Source organism: Rhinopithecus bieti, unplaced genomic scaffold (assembly GCF_001698545.2).
Source record: "Rhinopithecus bieti isolate Rb0 unplaced genomic scaffold, ASM169854v2 scaffold_1673, whole genome shotgun sequence".
NCBI lineage: Eukaryota > Metazoa > Chordata > Mammalia > Primates > Cercopithecidae > Rhinopithecus > Rhinopithecus bieti.
In genome coordinates, this window is record NW_016804690.1 from 9098584 (window position 1) to 9121881 (window position 23298).

Here is a 23298-nt window from a genome sequence, read left to right on the forward strand (position 1 = left end):
TAGATTTTGGGCCAGTTTCGAGAAATGCATAGCCAGATTGATAGACATCTTTAAGGGGTTAGCATCCTGTATGAATCCCACATCTGAGCAGTTTTTGCCCCAGAGGATCTTGGAGACACATTCAAAGTCAGAGATGTTGATCACAAAGGCATCAGGTAATTAGCTGGTGGCACCACCAAATTATAGACCAGGCATTCTTCTCCTGGGAGCTACAGAAAGAGACTGTCAGGTTCACATTTAATGCTGGTATCTCATTTACAAAGTGGATCTCTTCTCAACAGATGAACTGAAGTGGAATTACTGAACAAAAAATGTGTTGATTCAAGAGAAAGAAAAATAAAGGCAGAATCTGAAAATTATTTGATATGTCTACCACTGAGACAGTTGATTATTCCTAGAAAGGGATAATGGAAAATTAAAAGGGTTTTTCATAGATAATATACCTACCCTCAGTATCAATCTTCTATTTTTACAATTACATAGAAATTTCTCTCTTTCTATGTCAAGGGCAGTTGTGGATAGATGAGAGCAGCTACTTTCACAGAGAGGTGCTGTTTTGTCAGTTTGTCCTTTTTTTTTTTTTGATTGTGTCTTTCTAAGATGCACTAATAAAGGCAGAGTAAGTGTTCTCCCAGTGTCCCTTACAATATTGAAGGTTGTTTTTGTGTAGACTAGACATAGAGGTGTCCTCATTCTTTGCTTTATCTAATTGCTTAATCCCAAAAGCTATTAATGTGGTCTAAATTTTATTCTTTTTTCTGAGCCAAAGTATCTTCTAAGTGTTTAGCAAGCTCTTGTAATTTAGAAGGAAGGGACAATCTACTGTCTTATCTTCAGTTTTATGGGAAGTTATGATACCTTGTTCACTCATCTTGAGACTAGAGTATTTCAGAAGGTGGTAGTAAAGTGATCTCTGAAGCCAGGCATGGATTTATTTTTTCCTTGTTTACAGGACCTTTTTATGGTAAAATATACACAACATAAAATTTATCATTTTAACCATTTTTAAGCACAGAGTTCAGTGGCATTGAGTACATTCACATTGTGGTACAATCATTACCACCATCCATCTCTAGAACTCTTTCATCTTCTCAAGCTGTTTCCATTAAGCACTAACTTTCCAATCCCCATTAGCTTCAACCCATGGAAACCACCATTTTGTTTTTAGTCTCTATGAATTTGACTGCTGTAGGTACCTAATATAATTGCAATCATACAATATTTGTCTTTTTGTATCTTGCTTATTTCACTTAGCACATTTTCAAGGGCCATTCATGTTGTCGTATGTCAGGATTTTATTCCTTTTTAAGGTCAAATAATGTCTCATTGGATATATGTAACACTTTTGTATTCATTTATTCATCAGTGGACATTTGGGTTATTTCTGCCTAGTGACTATTACGGTTAAAGCTGCCGTAAACATTCATGTATAAATGTACAAATTTCTGTTCAATCTCCTGTTTTCAATTCTTTTGAGTTTATACCCAGAAGTGGAATTGCTGGATCATATGGTAATTCTATGTTTACTTTTCTTTTTAAGAACTGCCATACTGCTTTGTGGAACATTCTAACATTTTATATTCCCAACAACAATGCACAAGTGTGTCAATTTCTCCATATTCTTGCTGATGCTTGTTATTTTATGTTTTTTATAACTATCCTAATGAGTATCAAGTGGCATCTCATTGTGGTTTTGATTTGCATTCCCCTACTTATTACTAATATTGAGCATATTTTCATGTGTTTATTGGCTATCTGTGTATCTTCTTTGAAAAAAGGTCTATTAAAGTTATTTGCCCATTTAAAAAATACGGTCTTTGTTTTATGTTTTTGAGTTATAGAAGTTCTTTATACATTCTGTATACTACTTCCTTATCAGATATATGATTTTAATATATTTTCTCATGAGTTGCCTTCTCACTGGTTGATAGTATTCTTCGATGCCACAAAGTTATTAATATTAATTATGATGAATCCAATTCATCTTTTTTCGTTATTGCTTCTGCTTTCAGTGTCATAGCCAAGAAATCATTGACAGAGCCAATGTCATGAAATTTCCCCTTTACTTTCTTCTAAGAATTTTAAGTTTTAGCTTTTACATCTAGATCTTTGATCCATTTTGAGTTAGTTTTGGTATATGATATAAAGTAAGGGTTCAGTATCATTCTTTGGCATGTGGGTATTCAACTTTTCCAACCTTAAAAAAAAAAAAAAGGTCCTTTCCCCATTAAATGGTCTTGGCACCTTTGCTGAAAATCATTTGCCCATATTTGCAAGGGTTCATTTTTAGGATCTCTGTTCTATCACATTGGTCTACATGTCTGCCTTTGTGCCAGTAACACACTTTTGATTACTGTAACTTTGTAGTAAGTTTTGAAATCAGAAAGTGTGAGATCTCCAACTTTGTTCTTTTTCAATGTTGTTTTGACTATTTGGAGTTTTTTGAGATTCCATGTGAATTTTATAATGGCTTCTTCTGTTTCTGCAAAAAGCATTGGGATTTTGATAAAGATCGAATTGATTCCGTAGATCACTCGAGCAGTATTGGCACCTTAACAATATTAAGGCTTCCAATCTATAAACATGGGATGCTCTTCCATTTGGTTGTCTTCTTTAATTTCTTTAAACAACATTTTGTGGTATTTCAGTCTTTCACTTTCTTGGTAAGCTCATTCTTAAGTATTTCATTTTTTTGATGTTAGTGTAAATGAAATTATCTTATTACTTTTATTTTCAGATTATTCATTCTTAGTGTATAGAAACATGCCTGCTTTTTCTATGCTGACTTTGTATCCTGATACTGTGCTGAATTTGTTTATTAGTTGTAACAGGTTTGTTTTTTGTTTTTTTTTTTTTAGAATCTTTAGAGTTTTCTCTATATATCATGTTCTCTGAGAACACACAGTTTTGCTTCTTCCCTTTCAATTTGGAAGCCTTTTATTTTTTTCTCTTGCCTAATTGCTCTAGCTGTAATATCCAATATTATGTAGAATACAAGTGACAAAGGGTAGCATCCTTTTCTTGTTTCTGATTTTAGAGGAAAAGTTTTCAGTCTTTCACTGTTAAGTATGACATTAGGTATAGGTTTTTCTCATATACTCTTGATTATGTTGAGGTAGTTTTCACCTATTCCTATTTTCTTGATTGGATTTATAATGAAAGAGGTTGAATTTTGTCAAATATTTGTTCTTCATCAACTGAGATAATCAAGTGTTTCTTTTTTTCCCTTTTTTCTATTGATATAATGTGTTACATTGATTAAGTTTTCATATATTGACCCATGCTGGTATTCCAGGAATATATCCCACTTGGTCATGTTGCAGAATCATTTTAATGTGCTTTTGAATTCAGTTTTCTAGTATTCTGTTGAAGATTTTTGCATCAATATTCATAAGACCTGTTGATTTTAACTTTTTTCTTGTCGTTTCTTTGGTAAGTTGTATGTTTCTAGTAATTTGTTCATTTCATCCAGTGAGATGGATTTTTGACCAATAAATTTGGGCAGAAAAGATCTCAAGGATAGCTGCTAATAGTTATTGTCCCATTTTTTATACTCCTTATATATCTATGTATAGTTCAATATAGTCCCATATTTTTATATCATTTTGGTAAATAGTACATCTTGCTTTTACTCAACAAATTTTAGGATATCCAGTGCTCGCCCAAAGGTGAACTAATTGAGAAGAGGAAGTCCAGGACTACAAATCCCTAAGGCAGTCCTAAATTCTTCAGTGGATTTGTGCCATTTCTTAAGAAAGCTTGACAAGTCATTAATTGGATTATAGAAATCTTACCTGGACCATGGTTGAAGGCCATAAGACCCACCAGATTGATCATCATACTCACATATCTTATATAATGAAGAGATGTTGTCCAGGGGAAAAGATATGTTCTAGAAAGAATGGTAGAGAAAAGGGAAGAAGGTCTGTTGAAGGTCTAGGAAGAAGAGGAGGAACAGGACAAGAGAGAGAAGGAAGTCGGGGTTCGGAGGGCCACGAGGGAAGGGAAAATGAAGTTTGGATTTTAGACCCACCAAGTTTTTATTAGTTCTTTTGAAAGTATCCTTAAGGGAAGCCATTTACAAAATTTTCTGTCTTTTAGAGTTGTCTTTATACCAAACAAATAAACAAGCTAACTCTTGGTATTTAGAATATTTGAGTCCTTTGATCTTAAGGTACCAGGCAAAAGATTATCTAAGTCTGTTTTTTTGTTTGTTTGTTTTTGTTTTTTAGATATGCCCAGGCTGGAGTGCAGTGAAGCAATCCTAGCTCACTGCAAACTCTGCCTCCTGCCTCCTGGGTTCAAGCAGTTCTCATGCCTCAGCCTCCTGAGTAGCTGGGACTACAGGCATGCACCACCAAGCCTGGCTAATTTTTTTTATTTTTAGTAGAGATGGGGTTTCACCATGTTAGCCAGGCTGGTCTCTAACTCCTGGCCTCAAGTTATCCACCCGCCTTGGCCTCCCAAAGTGCTGGGATTACAGGCGTAAAGCACCGCATCTGTTGGATTATCTTATTCTTATATCAGATTTCCCAGATCGTCATGTGAAGAGAAATGTAGCAAAATTCAGTGTGTGACATAATCCAAAGAAGTACTAGTACACTGACTTAAATACAGTATTTTTTACCTCCTCTCATGTAATTAACCTTCCCAATGGGAGTATTTTTGTTTGGTTGTACAAATATAGTTTGGTTTAGGAAATTATAATCATAAGCAATATAAATGTATCAATAGTTGGTTTTTGAATCCACTCTACTTTCCAAGAGAAAATTACTCAAAACAAAAAAGTATTCCTAGATGTTTTTCTATAATGCCACATAATCTATGTCACCAGACCTGATGGTGAGGAAATAGGCAACATAGACTTATTTGTAAGTTGCCCTGTGTGTATCTGATCTGACACACGTTTATACACAAAACTTTGGAGTCATTTGGAAATTTTGCAGCTCCAATATGATAATATTCTCTCTAGTAATTCTGTCAATCAGTTGGGATCTGCAAGATGATTGTGATAAAAGTTAATTGTGAGTCATAGCATATTTTTTTAACTGATGTAATGATTATTATTGTCCTAAATTGACAGGTGAAGTATGCTGTCCAGATGAACAGCACAATCGGGTTTCTGTTGGCATTGGTGATTCCTGCTGTGGCAGAATGCCGTACTCCACCTCAGGAAACCAGATTTGCTGTGCTGGGAGGCTTCATGATGGCCATGGCCAGCAGTGCTGTGGCAGACAGATTGTGAGCAACGATTTGGAGTGTTGCGGTGGAGAAGAAGGAGTGGTATACAATCGCCTTCCAGGTAGGGGGCCCAGATCTACCTTTCAGTAGATGGAGGATCGGAGAAGCAGGGAGAGTGAGAAATTTGCCCTAGAAATAAAACAAATAAGTAATTAAACCTCACATGGTTATATCCAATGCAATCATTTGGAACATACTGTTTAACACATAACAATGTAATCTCCCAATTTTTACATGTATCTCATGTATTTCATAAAAACACATCAATTTTTTTCCTCTTGAAAAGGTCATGTCCACCAAAAAAAATCCCACACATGAATGCATTGGTTATGAATGAAAAGAATATTTCCTAGCAAATAGTATACAAAATTATTATAATGATATTGTGTTATAATTCTTTTATTCCTTATTCTACTGTGTGAAGCTAGCACTAATATTAATAACAATAAGTATCTTTAAATGAATACTAAGACACTCTGCCAATATTTTATATATTATTACCTCAAATAATCTTCACAATAATCTTACATGATAGGTACTATTATTATCTACATTTAAAAGTGAAGAAACTGAAGTTCAGACATTGGATATTAGATGTTAGCTTCCACTTGCTAAATACCACACAGTCAGATCCAGATTTTGGGAGGCCTGACACTTATGTTATTGGAGGTGAGGCTTTTAAAGACAAGAAAATTAAAATATGAAGTCAGTGTTCACAGCATCTTCATCAGGCATAGATTCCATCTCAAGAAGCCACTTTCTTTGCTCCTCCTTAAGAAGCAACTCCTCATCTGTTAGTTTTATGATTGCAGCAATTCAATTACCTCTTCAGGCTTCACTTCTAATTCCAGTTCTCCTGCTATTTCCCTACATCTGCAGTTATTTTTTCTTTTTGAGTCTAAAATCCCTCAGTCATCCATGAGGGTTGGAATCAACTTCCTCTAAACTCCTGTTAATGTTGATATTTTGACTTCTTCCCATGAATCATGAATATTCTTAATTGCATCTAAAATTGTGAATCCTTTCTAAGTTTTCAGTTTACTTTGCCCAGATCCATCAGAAGAATTACTATCTATGGCAGTTGTAGCCTTACAAAATATATTTTTAAATAAAAAAAACTTGAAAGTCCAAATGACTACTTGACCCATGGGCTGCCGAATAGATGCTGTGTTAATAGGCACATAAACATTAATCTTCTTTTATTTCCATCAGCGCTCTTGGGTGACCAGATGCATTGTCAGTGAGTATTGATATTTTAAAAGAAATATTTTTTCTGGCAGTAGGTCTCAATAATGAGCTTTAAAAACATAGTAAACCATATTGTAAACAGATACGTAATCATACAGCCTTTTTGTTCCATTTACAAGCACAGGCAGAATAGATTTAGCATAATTATTAAGGGCCCTAGAATTTTTGCAGTGGTCAGTGAGCATGGGCTTCCACTTAAAGACACCAGCAGCTTTCACCCCCCAACAAGAGAGTCAGCCTGTCCTTTGAAACTTTGAAACCAGGCATTGACTTTTTCTCTCTACCTATGAAAGCTCTAGTTGGCATCTTCTTCCAGTGTGAGGCTATTTCATCTACAATGAAGATCTGTTGTTTAGTGTAGCCACCTTCATCAATGATCTTACCTAAGTCTTCTGGGTAACTTGGGGCAGCAGTTTCTACAACAGCACTTGCTGCTTCACCTTGCAATTTTATGTTATGGATATGGCTTTTTTTCTTAAACCTCATGAACCAACTTCTGTTAGCTTCCAACTATTCTTCTGCAGCTTCCTCACCTCTCTCAGACTTCATAGAATTGAAGAGAGTAAGAGCCTTGCCTGGACTAGGCTTTGGCTTAAGGGAATGTTGTGACTGATTTGATCTTCATCCAGACCACTCAAAGTTGCTTCATATCAGCAATAAGGCTGTTTCACTTATCATTCATGATAAGTGAAATAGAAATCTTACCTGGACCATGATTGAAGGCCATAAGACCCACCAGATTGTTTATCATGCTCACATACCTTTTAAGATGTAATGAAGAGATATTGTCCAGGGGAAAAGATATGTTCAAGAAGGAGTGGGAGAGAAAAGAGAAGAAGGTCTGTTGAAGGTGTGGGAAGAAGAGGAGGAGTATTTTGATTTTCTTCAAGAACTGTTCCTTTGCATTCATAACTTGGCAAACTGTTGGTCGTGAGAGGTCTAGTTTTTGGCTTATCTTGGTTTTCAACATGCCTTCCTCGATAAGCCTAATCATTCCTAGTTTTTGATTTAAAGTGAGAGACATGAGACTCATACTTTCACATGAACACTTAGAGGCCATTGTAAGGTTATTAATTGGCCTAATTTCAATATTGCTGTGCCTCAGAGAATAGGAAGGCCCAAGAAGAGGAAGAAAGATAAGGGAAAGGCTGGTCTGTAAAGCAGTCAGTACACACAGGACACTCATCAATTAAGCTTTCTGTCTTATAATAATAACAAAAAAAGCTTAAAATATTGTGAGAATCATCAAAATGTGACACAGAAACATGAAGCAAGTACATGCTATTGGAAAATTGGCACCAATACACATGCTTAATTCAGGGAGGCCACAAACCTTCAATTTGTAAAAAAAGCAGTATCTGCAAAGTGCAATAAATCAAACCACAATAACATGAGGTATGCCTGTGATACTAAACTACTATATGCCTTTTTAATTCTCATTCTTTCGTATGTGTACAGCAGAGCTTTACAGAGGTTACATGATGTGATTTGCAACAGATCAAATGCACAATGAGAAAGAAAATTAAATTGCCTTCTCTTAACTGAACATTAAAGAAGCTTGCAAAAATGTAACACAATGTCATTCTTCTCACTATTTCTTATTTGAAAAACATATTTATGCTTCATAAATATGTTAGCATGTTATGGATTTATTATATTTATGTTTAAATGCATTAATAAAAAAATTTCAAAAATTTCTGCTGTAAGTTTTAACACAGTACATATCAACGGGTAAAACCCATATAAACAAAAGGTATTTGGGGTCCTCAATAATTTGTAAGCATATAAAAGGATCCTGAGACCAAACACCCCATGTTCTCACTCATAGGTAGGAATTGAACAATGAGAACAGTTTGACACAGGAAGGGGAACATCACACACCGGGGCCTGTCGTGGGTTGGGGGCGGGGAGGGAAAGCATTAGGAGATATACCTAATGTAAATGACGAGTTAATGGGTGCAGCACACCAACATGACACATGTATATATATGTAACAAACATGCACATTGTGCACATTACCCTAGAACTTAAAGTATAATTAAAGAAAGAAAAATATATTTGTGCTTCATAAATATGTTAGCATGTTATGGATTTATTATTTTTATGTCTAAATGCATTAATAAATAAATATTTCAAAAATGTCTGCTGTAAGTTTTAACACAGTACATATCAACAGGTAAAATCCATATAAACAAAAGGTATTTGGGGTCCTCAATAATTTGTAAGCTTATGAGAGAATCCTGAGACCATAATTTGAGAACCACTGCTTAAAGTCATAGTAATGTCTACCAGAAAATTATGGCAATTAATTAGTTATCCTGTACTGTAACTAACCTGTTGAAAACCTCCTCCTCCTACTTTAGGTGAAGTAGCTAATACCAGGTCTACTAAAGATAGAATCAAGGTGGCAGGGAGGATGCAAAAGTGTTCCCCCCTGTATACCCTAATACATCAGAGTTTAAAAATGACAGCAAAATATTTGATTTTAGTGTGTTTGTTCATCTGTAGCTTTTTAAAAGAATTAGTCTACTGCCATACTCCTTCCTTTGTTAAATATGTATTATGTAATAACCATATTCAAGGTATCATTCTTGGTGCTTGGCAAGTGTAAAAATGGCCAAGATTCCATTTTTATACTCAAGAACTTACAACCTAATCAAGGAGAAAAGTACCTACAAGTTTATACACAGGCCATTAGAGAGGGATGAATGCATGCATATTCTTAAGACTGAGAGATCACTCCAGTCAAAGTAATGAAGGGGGTTGTTCCATTGGATTGGAATCTCAAACAGTGAGTATGATTTCGGCAGGCATGGCTTGAGCTAAACTGTGAAATCAGCAATCCGTAAAATACAAATAGTAGTGAGGACTACAAGAGGTATACACCTTGTGTAAGGAAGAAAGGAGATAAATCTGAGTAGGCAAAAGGATTTGAATAGTAGGATTTGAATATTATTTAGCGCTCAGGGAAGAGTCAATATGATGATAAGACCTGTAGTTTCAGATTAAATTTAGGTGGCAGAACAAATGCAAAAGAGAAGGAAAGAGAAGTCAGCACACCATTGGCATAAAATAAAATGCATCTGTTTGCAGAAGGGGAATGGAGGTTACTGTCCACTAGGACAGTGGTTCTTAATTTGTTTTCCTTTTGAATCTTTTGAAAGTTACAAACCCTCACTCTGAATAATAGTGCATAGAATACACACAAAACTTTGCTTGTAATTTTATCCACCCTTGAACTCCATCCGTGAACTCAAATTTCAGAATCACTTTTTTATTTACTTCAAGATGATGCTGCATGCCAGTCAAACGTTTCTTACACAAGTGGTGACAGCCCTCAACTCCTGCAAATCAAGAAAAGCTCTAGAGTTTTTTATGGTATTCTACAGCTCTGCCAACTCTTATAATTATAGTGGACTGAAGGAATAATAGTTTTACAAAGGAAAAAAAAAATCTCTTTTTATTCTCTTGACCTTCCTTCCTGCAGTTTGCACTGAAAATAGACAGGTTCCACATGTATTTTTCCTCTCTCTGCTGCCGTTCACTCCTGTCGCCCCTAATGACTGTGACCTTAATGACCTTCCAGAATATCCATATGGCCCTTTTTCTCCTCAACCTAGCGACAAACAGCATACCTGCTACATACGGGTTTGGATCTCATAATATCATTCCTAAGCCTGGCCTCTCTCGCTGGCTGGCATTGTGTGCCTGCCACGAGACCAGGCTGGCTCGTAAAACATCTCTTTATGTACTTTATTACTTAAACTCTTTTATTTGCCTGCAGGAGCCCTTTAACAAAATCACATTGAATTGACTTTCTCACACCAAATCAAATCTCCCTGGTCCCAGTTCAGTTGTCTTTGTCAATATGTATTTTATAAATGGAGTGAATTAACAGATGCTGTTGGAACAGAAGTGCTGGGGTGGCGTTTATGTTTTTAGTGCTCTCTCTGGGCAGATGAGTTGTGTAGAAGTGTTACACAGGTATCTCGGGATGAAAGTCATGCGCGTCATTTCAGTAGATATGTATTCTTAGCCATTTTCTTTGAATAGATTTTAAATCCATTTATTACTCATTTTTTTCTTAGTGTTTGCTTATATGACTTTACCATTTATGCCATTAATCTTGGATTGGACTTGGTTATATCCCTTAGTATGAAAAGATGAAAATTAAAACCTCTGTTTCATTCCAAGAGTACAGATTTTTCTGTTAGCCATGGGAAACTGATCATGAGATGACTTTGCAATATATTGACTTATTTATATTATAAATTTTGTCCATGAGGCCTTTGATGTGAAACTCTGAGTGGAAATTGTTTCAGAATACAAGACTGAGTTTTCACGTCCTGGACTCTGACTTCAGTAAAACAAATGACTATCACTGTTTGTTTCATAAGATGGGAATTTGGGAATTTTGCAGAGGGAAGTATAATCACAGAAGTCCATGGTGTAAGGGTGGTATTGAAAAGGCATTTCCCTGGAAGATTTCCATATAACATAATGATTTTTTTTTTTGAAAAGTGTAGTATATCAACGCTATAAAATGTATCACAATGGTTTGGGGAGCGTTTTTACTCTACCCTCTCAGTTTTGTGGTGGTAGTCACAGAGCCATCTACTGGTGAAGACAAGCGTGAATTTCTTTTCTTTCATGCTCTGCCACAAATGTTATACATTTGTCCTAAGGATGACTAATCACAAATCTTGTTTTTTCTTCTAGGCCTAAAATATCCCTTGGCTTAAAATTTGGTCCCCATGAACAATCTCAGGGTTTCACAATGATTTGTCATATTCCAGACTGGATTTTACTACTATATTATTTTTATCTCAAAGGCATGATACATAATTCTTGGTCTTCTTAAAAAAAAAAAAAATGGAATCCCAGTTTTGCAGTCTTAACTATTTAGAAATTCATCCAGCAGATATGTTTATAAATGCATTTCTTTTGAGACACAGATATGAAATAAGCATTGGTAACATATTTGAAGTATTAATAATATTGTGAGTAAAAATCTTTTCCTCCACTATTTTCCCAGTTGTGTCCAATCAATGGAAACCATTGGATGTATATACAGTTTAGAAAGACAATATATGCTTTTGATTTGAAAATAAACATCTACTAGTTTAATGTGTACTGTATCACTTTAATAACATCTGCATCTTGTTCAAAGACACGCTCCACCTTTGTACAAATTTAATGAAGAGGCTCTGGAAGAATGGACCAATCCATCAATAATGCATGACCTATTTTGTTTTTCTTTGGGCATATTTAAAATTGTGCATTCCATGTGTCAAAGTTCAAAAGTCAAGTGCTACATGTGATAAATTAGGTAGGGGTCAAAAGTTATTGCAATGCAGTTTCAGAAGATTGTCTGTCTCTGAATTTGCAGCTCATTCATGCTGAAGTGATGCACTATGGGAATTACTACCAAACTCTGCTCCGCAACATCTGCTCTCCCTAAGTGAGTTAGTGCACGTCAGACATCTTTATGTCAGAATATTGCAGTGATGGATGCAGTCTTCAGAAAATGCTGCATAAAAATCTGGTGTGCCGTTCTGGCCATTAAGTGAAATTACTATTTAAATTAATGGCACTGTCACAGTTTATCTGTGCAAAGAATGAACGCTGATTAGGGTATTAAGTAATTAGCAATTTATCACACTGGAACAAGGTTGATAATAATTAAAGAAGTAATGGTTTACCAAAGAAACTAGAAAGGGAGTCACTTCTTGTTATGTGAGTGAAATCTTGGCTGAAAATTTCAATTCAGTAATACAAAGATGAAGTTCTTTGTGAAAGAAGGCATCTTTTTGTTTCTAGTTTAAAAGCAGTTCATTATCAAAATTTTAGTTTACCTGTCAGAAGTCCCTCAGAGTGATCAGATGACTGATTAGGAGTTTCAAATTAGGTCAATGTCTGCATTTTTATTTTATACTTAAAGCATAGTGAAACCATGAAGTAATGTGGGAATGGGAGGGGGAGAATATATTCCGCTCCCTAAAAGACCAGTTTTCAAATTTTGATTGCTCTTTAAAAGAGAAACATGAATTGTCTTAAGAAAACTGCCAGAGGAAAAATTAACAGTAAAGAATCCACAGTTGTATTTAAATGTCTAATCAGAAGGGGCAGAAAAATGCCCAAACAATGTAAAACTTGAAGCTACGGATTTTCTTTTAGTTTATGTGCGTGTGTATACACACATGTATGTATATATTTATATGTATTTGTGTGTATATATATACATGCATCCCTACACACACATAAATATGTTTATTTGTGTGTATGTACTTATACATACACACATACACACATATATACCCACCATAATCAAGACTCAGACTAAAATGAGCCCTGTTCTGTGTATTTATTTGAGATAACTTTTCCTGGAAATATTAAAACAACTAAAATTATTAATATAGCAGTTGATTTTTAAACCAATTACTTCGAAGAGTTATCATATTAGATAAACATGGTATGCCAAAACTCTGTTAGGATCAGTGTATATCATTAATCTTAAATAAGAGTTTTTAATATGAGGAGACTTTTGTAAGTAAAAAGATGAATGAGAGGGTTTTTTGGAGTCATGTGTGGATAAACATCTTTCTTAAGGCATGTGCCAAACCAATGTCTACATTCAATGACTTTTTTTTAAAGCACTTTTGATCTATGATTCGAGTGTCTTTAATAATGTAGATGTTTACACAGGACCAGATTAAACAATTCAGGACCCCAGGGTACTTTGAATTTGAGGTTCTTTATGTTATCAGTCGGAACTAATAATAAACAAACAAAATTCCAATTAAAATAAATCATTCATCACTTTGTGCTGCTATATAACTGGATATAAATTCTAATATAAAAACACTGTGACATGCAGTACAGGCACCTTGATTTCTAGCTTGATCTGACTCAAGTAGCGTTAATTTATTCCTGCTTTAATGTTAACATTTCTGCCATTTCTCTTCGATGGCAATATCTAAATGGTGCAAAAGCAGGCAATTAAACTGAATTTGGTGGGAGAAAATGTCTATCTGGTATCTCAGGTATATGTGTCTTTCATTTAGATGTGGGGATCAGTGATCCTCTCACAAGGTCTTTCTGCCACTGCCCCCAGCCTGTCACCCATGTCTGTGATGGGTCTAGAACAAAATGTGGCTCAAAAAATAGTGGCTGATTAGTGTACCTGATGAGTGAATATGCTCAGCTGATTTTGAATGAATACCAAATCCATCTCATCAAGAAAGAATGGTTACCATTGCAGCTAAATTCACGAGAAGCAAATATTTGTACCCTAAATAAAGCTAGGCCAAAACTTGCACTGCTCCTCCTGCAGGGCTTCCAGTTCTAGGATGGTGCTACCTTTCCACTCTGGCTGGGCTCTTATCCCAGAGTACTTGAGTGACCTTTTCTCCCTTACGAATTTCTAGAGCTTTCTCAGAGTCCCTATAGTTTAACTAACCTTCCTCTGCAACAAGATGTTATCATCACGAAATGCGCAGGCAGTTTTCATGACAGAAATCCTGTCTCTTTTTATGAAGCATGAGAGAAGTTTGGCCCAGCTGAATGATTTTCGAACACTTCCTCTTGTGTGTTCTTTTCCTAATTAGTGTCTAGTGCTCTTGGTAAGAAGGACCCTCACTGCACATTTAAATCACCTTGGTAGGGAAATGATACCATAGGTATTACACCATTTCAGCAACTGCCTGAGTCTGACATTTTTATACCAAACTTTATAGCAGCCTCAGTTTTCTTCCCTTTTTCTATTTCATATTCATATATAACATTTTATTGTTGCAGGGATGTTCTGTTGTGGGCAGGATTATGTGAATATGTCAGATACCATATGCTGCTCAGCTTCCAGTGGAGAGTCTAAAGCACATGTTAAAAAGAATGACCCAGTGCCAGTAAAATGCTGTGAGACTGAACTTATTCCAAAGAGCCAGAAATGCTGTAATGGAGTTGGATATAATCCTTTGAAATATGTTTGCTCTGACAAGATTTCAACTGGAATGATGATGAAGGTAATTGATAGAAAAGCTCTCAGAGGCGCTGATTTGACAATGGAAAGAGAAATACATTGTTCATAACTATTTTTCTAAAATAGGAATATAAAAACTCCTGTGTGCATTATTCATTTTCACATTACATCCATATTAATACCGAATGAGTTCGCTATGATTGATGTTATTGCAATGAATTCTAAAGGAATTAATAATGATTAGCTGTTCTCAGGGAAGCTTTACCCAGCACTTCAGATTAGTGCAGGACTGAAAGTCTGTGTGCCGCTGAAAGAGCCAGCACAGGTCGTCTGGGGCCTCTGCATGGTGCCATTTCATGCCTGGGAGCACTGTGGATGGAGACGGGAGGAAATTCCCGCTTCTTCTCCCTAGCCCACCAGCCATCATCCACCACCTTCCTTTGATAGAGACCTTAGATCCAGCAAATTTGCTTAGTTGCACTTATATCATATTCCCTTAGATAATGAAAGATGAGCAAATGCCTGTGTCAAAAGTGAGTGAATAGGCTTCTGGGTGTAATCACTTATGTTTTTGTATGGTGATGGTTCGTACACAGCCATGTCATGTATGTGGGTATTAAACTTGACCCAGGACACCAGAAACCTGTCAATTTAAGGAAAGGACCATGGACACTTTAGAAACAAACATGCTACCATGTTCTGTAGTAATTTATCATCATAAGACCACTAAAAATGGGTGTCTTGGTCACAGACAATGGAAGGGCACTTGTTCAATGAGGCAACTACACAGTAATTGTGTGGACCACATACGCTTTGTACACTTTGGGATATAAAATAACTCATGAGATTGTTGGAAGCCCTGCAAGCACTTTGTTTCAATGAATGATTAATATAATACATAAGGTTGGTTAAATTATTATAATAAGGACAATATTTCTCCATGCTGAATCAAGTAGTGTGTTTTACATAATAATGTTCAGTCTGTAGGTTTTATTTTGTTTTCTGAAGACCTATCACCTGGAGACATTTATATCCTGTTCCAATCTGAAATGAATCACCATGGGATTTTTACATAGCTGGCCCATTAGGTCTTCCCTAAGCTGTCAACTCAGGAATTCCTTTCACCTCTTTCCTGTGTTGATGCCCCTGTTTTTTTTTTTTTTTTTTTTTTTCTGTTTGTTTTGTTTTGTTTTGTTTTGGATTCCAAGTTACATTCCATTTGGAGAATTAACTTCTTGTATATAGATGTATAGAGGGTAAATTTTTTGAGAGCTTAATGTATAAAAATACTATTATTTTACCCTCCAACAGGATTGATAGTTTGGTTGGATATACAATTCCAGGTTAAAAATTATGTCTACTCAGAATTTTGAGGCATTTCTGCATGTTTTAAGCTTCCATTGATATGTAGATTCCTATCTCTTTGTTGGTAACCATGTTTCTTTTCCTATGAAAGCTCTTGAAAATGTTCTCTTTATCCTCCTCCACTAAAATTTCATGACAATGAACCTCTATGTGGAAGTTAGGATGGTTTCTTTTTGCATTTTGCATTTTGTTTTCCTTTTTTGTGATGAGAGCATTTAGGATCTACTCTCTTAGCAAATTTGTTTATTTTTAAATTTTTTACATTGCAATTCATTATGAGTTAGGCGGTTGTCTTCCAAGTAACATCTCTAGAACCGAAGCCCCTTCCATCTTGTGATGCTTCACACGCAGCCCTTGGATCATAGTGGAAAGGGCGCAAGAGGGGACAATTGCACACAGGCAGTTCATACCTGGATATAGAGTACATCCTTTCTATGCACTAGTCACACAGACATATCTAGTCAGCTGGCTTCTACTGCAACCAGGTTTCAACATCCCATGTTCCCAGAGAGAAAAGGGAAACAGACATCACTGAGCACATTGCATTGTCTCTGCCATATTCATCTACTTTCCAGCTTCCAAAAAGGTATGCACTGTCTTGTGTGTATTATTTTCCTTCCTTTTTTCTTAGACTTTCAACATGTAAACCATTATTTTACTGTCATTTAGTTGGGCTTTTAGTGAATACACACACATGTGTATAGTGGGGTTCCATTTTTATAGTGTCATCTTGGCTCCCTGCAACCTCTACCTCCTGGGTTCAAGCGATTCTCCTCCCTCAGCCTGCCAAGTAGCTGGGATTACAGGTGCGTACCACCACGCCCAGCTAATTTTTGTTTTTTGAGTAGTGACAGGGTTTTGCCATGCTGACCAGGCTGGTCTCACACTCCTGACCTCAAGTGATCCACCCACCTCAGCCTCCCAAAGTGCTGGGATTATAGGCGTGAGCCACCACACCCAGACCCACTATATATTTTTGAATTTGTTATTTTGACCAACTTGGTAAGAATAATTCAACTTATTTTATGTAAGAGAGAGGATGAATGGAGATCAATTTTAATAGCAAATGGTATTTTAAATACATTATGCTACTTATATAAAGGAAAGGCAAAGTAGATCTCCACATTATAAAACTATTACCTTATTTATATAGCTCCTGTAATTTGGGATGGTTAAGTATTTAATTTCCTTGGGTTAAAACAATGTGGTACTTATAAAAAACCATAAAAAGTCCAGAAATGTGTCAGAGAAAATGTTTATAAGCATAAATAATTATAATTATAATGACAGTTCATGAAACATTTATATTTTTTAAAACTTGGATCAGTAATACTTCTAATGGGACTAACTTTTCCAACAACACAGGAAGTGTAGATTCTCAAATATTCTTTATTTTCTCTAAAATTCCATAGGAAAGTATCAAATAGCAAAAATAAAATATTTGTAGTGTGGATACTAAGTTTAAAGACTTATCGGTGTTATCTCATTTGAGTCACACAACAAACCTTGGTAGTAAATTTTGTCTCCATTTTTCCCACTGAAGAAGCCGAGGTTTTGCGAACATACGTGACTTGCTCAAGGTTACAGAGCTGGGAAGCTGCAAAACTGAAATTTTAATCCCAATCTGTGTCATTTCAAAGTCATTGTTCTTTCTAGTATACAAACTGCCTTCATTTCTTTTTATAAATTTTGAAATATTCATTCATCAAGTGGAGGAAAAAATTCATTTGAAAGTCATAAAGGCCTACCCTGTGTATGTCTAAATGAAATTTTTAAATACCCCTCTCTCTCTCTTCTCACCCCTACCACTTGATTCAGGAAACCAAAGACTGCAGGACCCTCTGCCCAGCATCTATGGAAGCCACAGCACATTGTGGCAAGTGTGACTTCAACTTTACCAGCCACATTTGCACTGTTATAAGAGGGTCTCACAATTCCACAGGGAAGGCATCAATTGAAGAAATGTGTTCATCTGCCGAAGAAACCATTCATACAGGGAGTGTAAACACGTACTCTTACACAGGTAACAGAAAGCAAGTTGTCTGCCCATGGCTTAATGGGGTTAGTGAGAAGCTGCTGAAAATGCAACTTTATTTCACTCTGACATCAACTCTCCTTAAACTGATATCAATACATTCCATCATACTTTGAAGCCAGCTAGTTACAAGGTAATTAAAGGCATAATCTGGATGTATTCAAAGTCAGTAGTTTAAAATGTGTTAAAGTCTAACTTTAGACAAGGTTGTGCTCCATATTAAGGTAAATCTGTGGAGATATCTGTGACCTTTACTGCTATATCCAGTTAATTTACAATAAACCCAATTTTCTTTTTCAAAAGCTACAATGCAGCTTTCACTAAATGTATGGAATGAATATTGCTATATTCTCAAGCAGAAAGAAGGATGAACCTGTCTGATTAATAATAAAATCTAACAGTGCTATTCTGAGGACGAGGTAAACCCAAGCATGACGTTTCTCCAAGATGGCTGGTCATCTTGAAAACAATAACCTTTGCAGTTATTGTAAATATTAATTTCTATGTACCATCTTGACCCTGCTGAATTAGTCCAAAATGGTGATTCTTAGTTTTGGCTGAGCTGTGTGAGAAACACTGTTAAGTTTAGAATTATCTCTAAAATAGTTCTGCCATCAATTAAATTTGTATTATTCATCCATTTACTTAAGTCCCTACAAAATGTGTTCTTGGTTTTGAAAAATCAAGTGTGTGTGTGTGTGTGTGTGCATGTGTGTGTATCATCTATCATTTTGATTAAATAGAATCCATTTAAGTGACATAATTTGAGCAAGCTAAAGTTACATAAACAAGCAAAACATTGCTCCATTCTATCATGAATTATCATTCTGCTTTACTCAACTAAGGGGCGATAATGGCCAACCTCAAGAGTGCAGAAAGTAAGGTAGGCTACTGAGATAAAAGAAGGAAGATTAAGAAGGGAAGAAAGAAACAGAGATAAGGTTGATTGAACATTATTTAGTCTCGATGTTATACTAGGTACTTTAAAACCTTATCTCAGTTACCCACAAAGCAATCATATAAATATGATCATTTAACCAAAGAGGAAACTGAGGCTCAGATCTGTAAAAGTAACTCGCCATGAGAAAGAAACATATTCAAATAATGCCATCTTCAAAAGGGACAGATTTTGAAGACTCCAAGTGGTGTAGGAGCTCCTTTCAGAGTGCTCCAAATGCGCTTCAAGCTGTTCTTCCACCTGAAATGTCTTCCTTTATCATCCTACTCAAGGCCTAGGTCAAGATTCAGGTCCTCAGTTCAGTCCCTGTGCTGCTATGGTGCATTGTTCACAAAGCTCACTAGCTTTCTCATGTGTCATATGGATTTGGACACTTGTTCCAACTCTTCTATTCGATTGAAACATCCTTATGAATAGGGCATTTTTGTTTACCTTTACCTCGTTATTTGGATTTAGAACACTATACAAGCAAAAAAACTTCTTGGAATGAATTTAATTAGGAAAGGCCTTAGATAAAGGACAATTTGTCCAACCTTCTATTATGTTCCCAGTCCCAGTTATAGATTTAAGTCATGGACTTTCATTTTAAAATTACTGAATTTCCATCTGAGAGAGTTCTCTACTTTTATCTGCCCCCTTGTAATCAAGATCAAGATTTTGAAGGGCTTTTAATACATACTTGCAATAGCCCTCTCCAGAAGTGAATAGATGTTTCCGCCTACTGATATAATGTTATGAGGGCTTTTAAAATCCTTATTTCAGATTGTTTTGCCTGCAGAAAACGCTGTAAATTGAATATCAAAAATAACAAACCGGGCTGGGTGCGGTGGCTCAAGCCTGTAATCCCAGCACTTTGGGAGGCCGAGACGGGCGGATCATGAGGTCAGAGATCCAGACCATCCTGGCTAACATGGTGAAACCCTGTCTCTACTAAAAAATACAAAAAAAACTAGCCGGGCGAGGTGGTGGGCGCCTGTAGTCCCAGCTACTCAGGAGGCTGAGGCAGGAGAATGGCGTAAACCCGGGAGGCGGAGCTTGCAGTGAGCTGAGATCCGGCCACTGCACTCCAGCCCGGGTGATAGAGCGAGACTATGTCTCAAAAAAATAAAAAATAAAAAAAAAAAAATAACAAACCGTTCTTTTTCATGAAAGATGTTCAGTACACAAGTGGTGCTATGATAATTCCATTGAGAACAATTTAGACTAAGTCAGACTCTTAGAAACTTACACTTGAAAGCTGACGATACCAGTGCTGACAAAAACTTATTCGTTTATGCAATCATTTATTTATCAAAAAGTATTTATTAAATACATACTAATAACTAGTCACTGCATTAGGACTAGCAGCTATGATGACAAACAATAATTTTCACTGGGATTTGAACCTTATATGAAGAAAGAAGGAAGCAGCAAATGAGATTTGAAATGGTGATGTGGGCTTGAGGATACAGAATTACAGTCATTACCAATGAGTAGTTTAATTTGCTGTAGCAGAAATGTAAAACATATTGACCAGCTGAGGGTAGGTAGATTGTCTAGGCAACTGAATTGCACAAGGTCATTCAGGGATCCAGAATCCAGAATGGCAACCAAAGGTATGTGATTTTCTCTTTTAAAAATGATGCAGAAGTTGCCCATGTCTTTCTACACTCCTTCAAGTATTGAGATCTGAGTCATGTGACCACTACGAGCTACAAAGAAAACTGGCAAATGTGGTTTTCTAATTAGGAGGCCTCTGACCAGGATGGAAGGCAGAACTGGGGACCCATGGTAGCCATCACAGGCAACAAGTGGCAGATACCCTCTGAGCAGAGAAAATGGAAAAGGAAGATAATGCTTTATATTGGCAGATAAATCTGCATTTTATGAAGTTCTGCCCCATAATTTATTGCATTTTATTTTCATATTAATTCTATACAGTGGGCAGGGAAAGGTTTATTGTAAGGAGATGTATATAAGGAAAATGTGACCCAATTATTCCAAGCATAGGGACTGAGAATTAACTCCATGTCCAATGGAGATGAGCAGCTGACCACGCAGTCAAGAAAGAAGGCCTCATTTTCTGATGCTCAATCTGAGAAAGAGTCATCCAGAAGCTACCATACAAAAATACATACATACTCAAAATTCATCAAATTAGAGACATGGAAAATAAATTTAAATAATTAAACTTTCAAGTAAGTTTTTTGGGGGAAACATGTGGCATTGGTATTTCTGAAGTTATTAAAGCTTAAATGGATCTAAGACTTTGGGGACACCACTGAATCACATGAGTGTTCATCTAATACAATTTTTGCCAGTTTGGAAAGCTCAGCAGGCTTGGTTTTATTGTTTTAATAAAGTTGGTTGTTTGGTATTTTGGTTTTCAATTCTGGCTTTTGTGGAAGAAGGAAGGAACTAGATAGCAGAGTATGCTTTCATTTTTATTCACTATCATGGTACCATGATAAAAGTTTCAAATCCTATGTATTGTAATAACATTATAATCCATATGATTTAAAAATTTTTAAGTAATATTAACAAAGTAACAGAAAGTAATAATTTATAAGTTGTATGATACGAAAACTATAAAAGAATGTTGACAAACCTGTCTCATGTAGGAATCAAAAGTACATGAATTTGTGAAACATTAAATCTTATTATACATGATTCCGGGGCTTTTATTTTTCATTTATTTAATATATCCCTCTTTCTGCTCAGAAACAGGGAATTCCATTCTGTGTAATTCCGTATCCCTGCATCTAATAAACACTTTAAATGTTACTTATATTTAGAAAATAAAGATATTAGAGTTTTATTTATATACAAAGGGTTTAGAGCATTAAACATTTGTTTTAAATGTCTGAAGTTTTGATATTCACTTTTAGTATGATGGTTAAAAAATGAAAATAAGAGAAACCTGCCTGTCTATTTTTTCTGTTTCCAGTTGTGAACCTCAAGCCCTACATGACATATGAGTACAGGATTTCTGCATGGAACAGCTATGGGCGAGGACTGAGCCAAGCTGTGAGAGCCAGAACAAAAGAAGATGTGCCTCAAGGAGTGAGTCCCCCTACGTGGACCAAAATAGACAATCTTGAAGATACAATTGTCGTAAACTGGAGAAAACCTATACAATCAAATGGTATTGAGCTACCTTTAAAATACAAATGACAAAATCCCATAAATTAATAAGAAAATTGAAATGAGTATAATCTACATGTGATTGACCTATGCATCTAACCACTAGAAAAGTATGTTCTAATAAAAGGAAATTTAAATATGTGCCGACTAATCACTCACTTTGTGGTGTAGCCCTCATAAATTTTTAGCCTAAATAAATGAATAAAATAGAAGTAAAAGTTCCTTGAATACCAGAATATAACTGAGCTGCTTTCAAATAAGCAAGTCATATTCAGAGAAGGCAAAAGAGTTTTAATATTGAAAGTAAATTTGTTTCATAGTGAAAGGAAATAAACACAAATGATTCTTTGATCATCTATGTGAAGAATCCCTCTCTTCTATAATAGTATAATTAGGAACTGCTTGAGATAGCAATATAATAGGAAATTAAAATTAAATAAAGCTATAGTATTGCATTTCTTCCGAACACTAAGACTTGTAAGTTGTTTGCAAATAGTTAAAATGATATGACATTCAAATGCAGTCATTTTTCTACTTTTTTTAGGTCCTGTTATTTACTACATTCTTCTTCGAAATGGAATTGAACGTTTTCGGGGAACATCATTGAGTTTCTCTGATAAAGAGGGAATTCAACCGTTTCAGGAATATTCATATCAGCTGAAAGCTTGCACGGTTGCTGGCTGTGCCACCAGTAGCAAGGTAACAGGAGTTTGCCTAAACTCTGGGGAAAGGGGTTCAGTGTGAAGATTATGTGAACATCCAGGGTGTTAACTAGGATGTTTATGTGTCCTCTTAACTGAGTGCTAATACCTAGGCCTGGAAGGAGAGATCATTGCAAGGGAGATTTATCCAAATATCAATCTTGTGTTAATGAAAAACAAGTGAAATCTTGAAGCAGTACTATCTTTTCTTCCACATCCTTTCCTCACCAACCAATTTTAGGTCATCTATAAATCTATAAAAATGTCCAAATCATTATTCAGTTAAAGAAAATTTCTATTTAAATATGATATGAACAAAATTGCCTGATTTTGAAAATGAAGACAAGGGCAAAAAAGCCTGGCACGGAAAACAAAGTGTTCCAAGTCTTCTGCTATAGCCTTGTCAAGAAATAATGAAGACCTGAATTCAGGCAGCAGAGGTCAGAACCGAGAATACAGAAAGATACAACAGACGTTGGGGATAAAATCTACAGAACTTGGTACTCAACTATATTTACAGAAATAAAAGGAAAGAATCATGGATATTTTCAAATATCCGCTTGAGTAATTTGTGGATCATGGTGTTATTCTGCAAGCAAATTTTTTAAAAAGAGAAAAATGTTAAAGGTAAAAGAATAAGATTCTGTTT

The 23298-nt window shown here is 35.7% G+C and overlaps 1 protein-coding gene across 1 annotated transcript in view; it reads left to right on the plus strand.

The window, feature by feature from the left end:
- USH2A (usherin) overlaps nt 1-23298 on the plus strand; it is an 821881-nt gene that overhangs the window by 642486 nt on the left and 156097 nt on the right. The window contains exons 52-56 of the mRNA XM_017870028.1: nt 5084-5302; nt 14287-14510; nt 17651-17855; nt 21752-21949; nt 22493-22647. Of these exons, the coding sequence (XP_017725517.1) occupies nt 5084-5302; nt 14287-14510; nt 17651-17855; nt 21752-21949; nt 22493-22647 (1001 nt within the window). The remainder of the gene's footprint in view (nt 1-5083; nt 5303-14286; nt 14511-17650; nt 17856-21751; nt 21950-22492; nt 22648-23298) is intronic.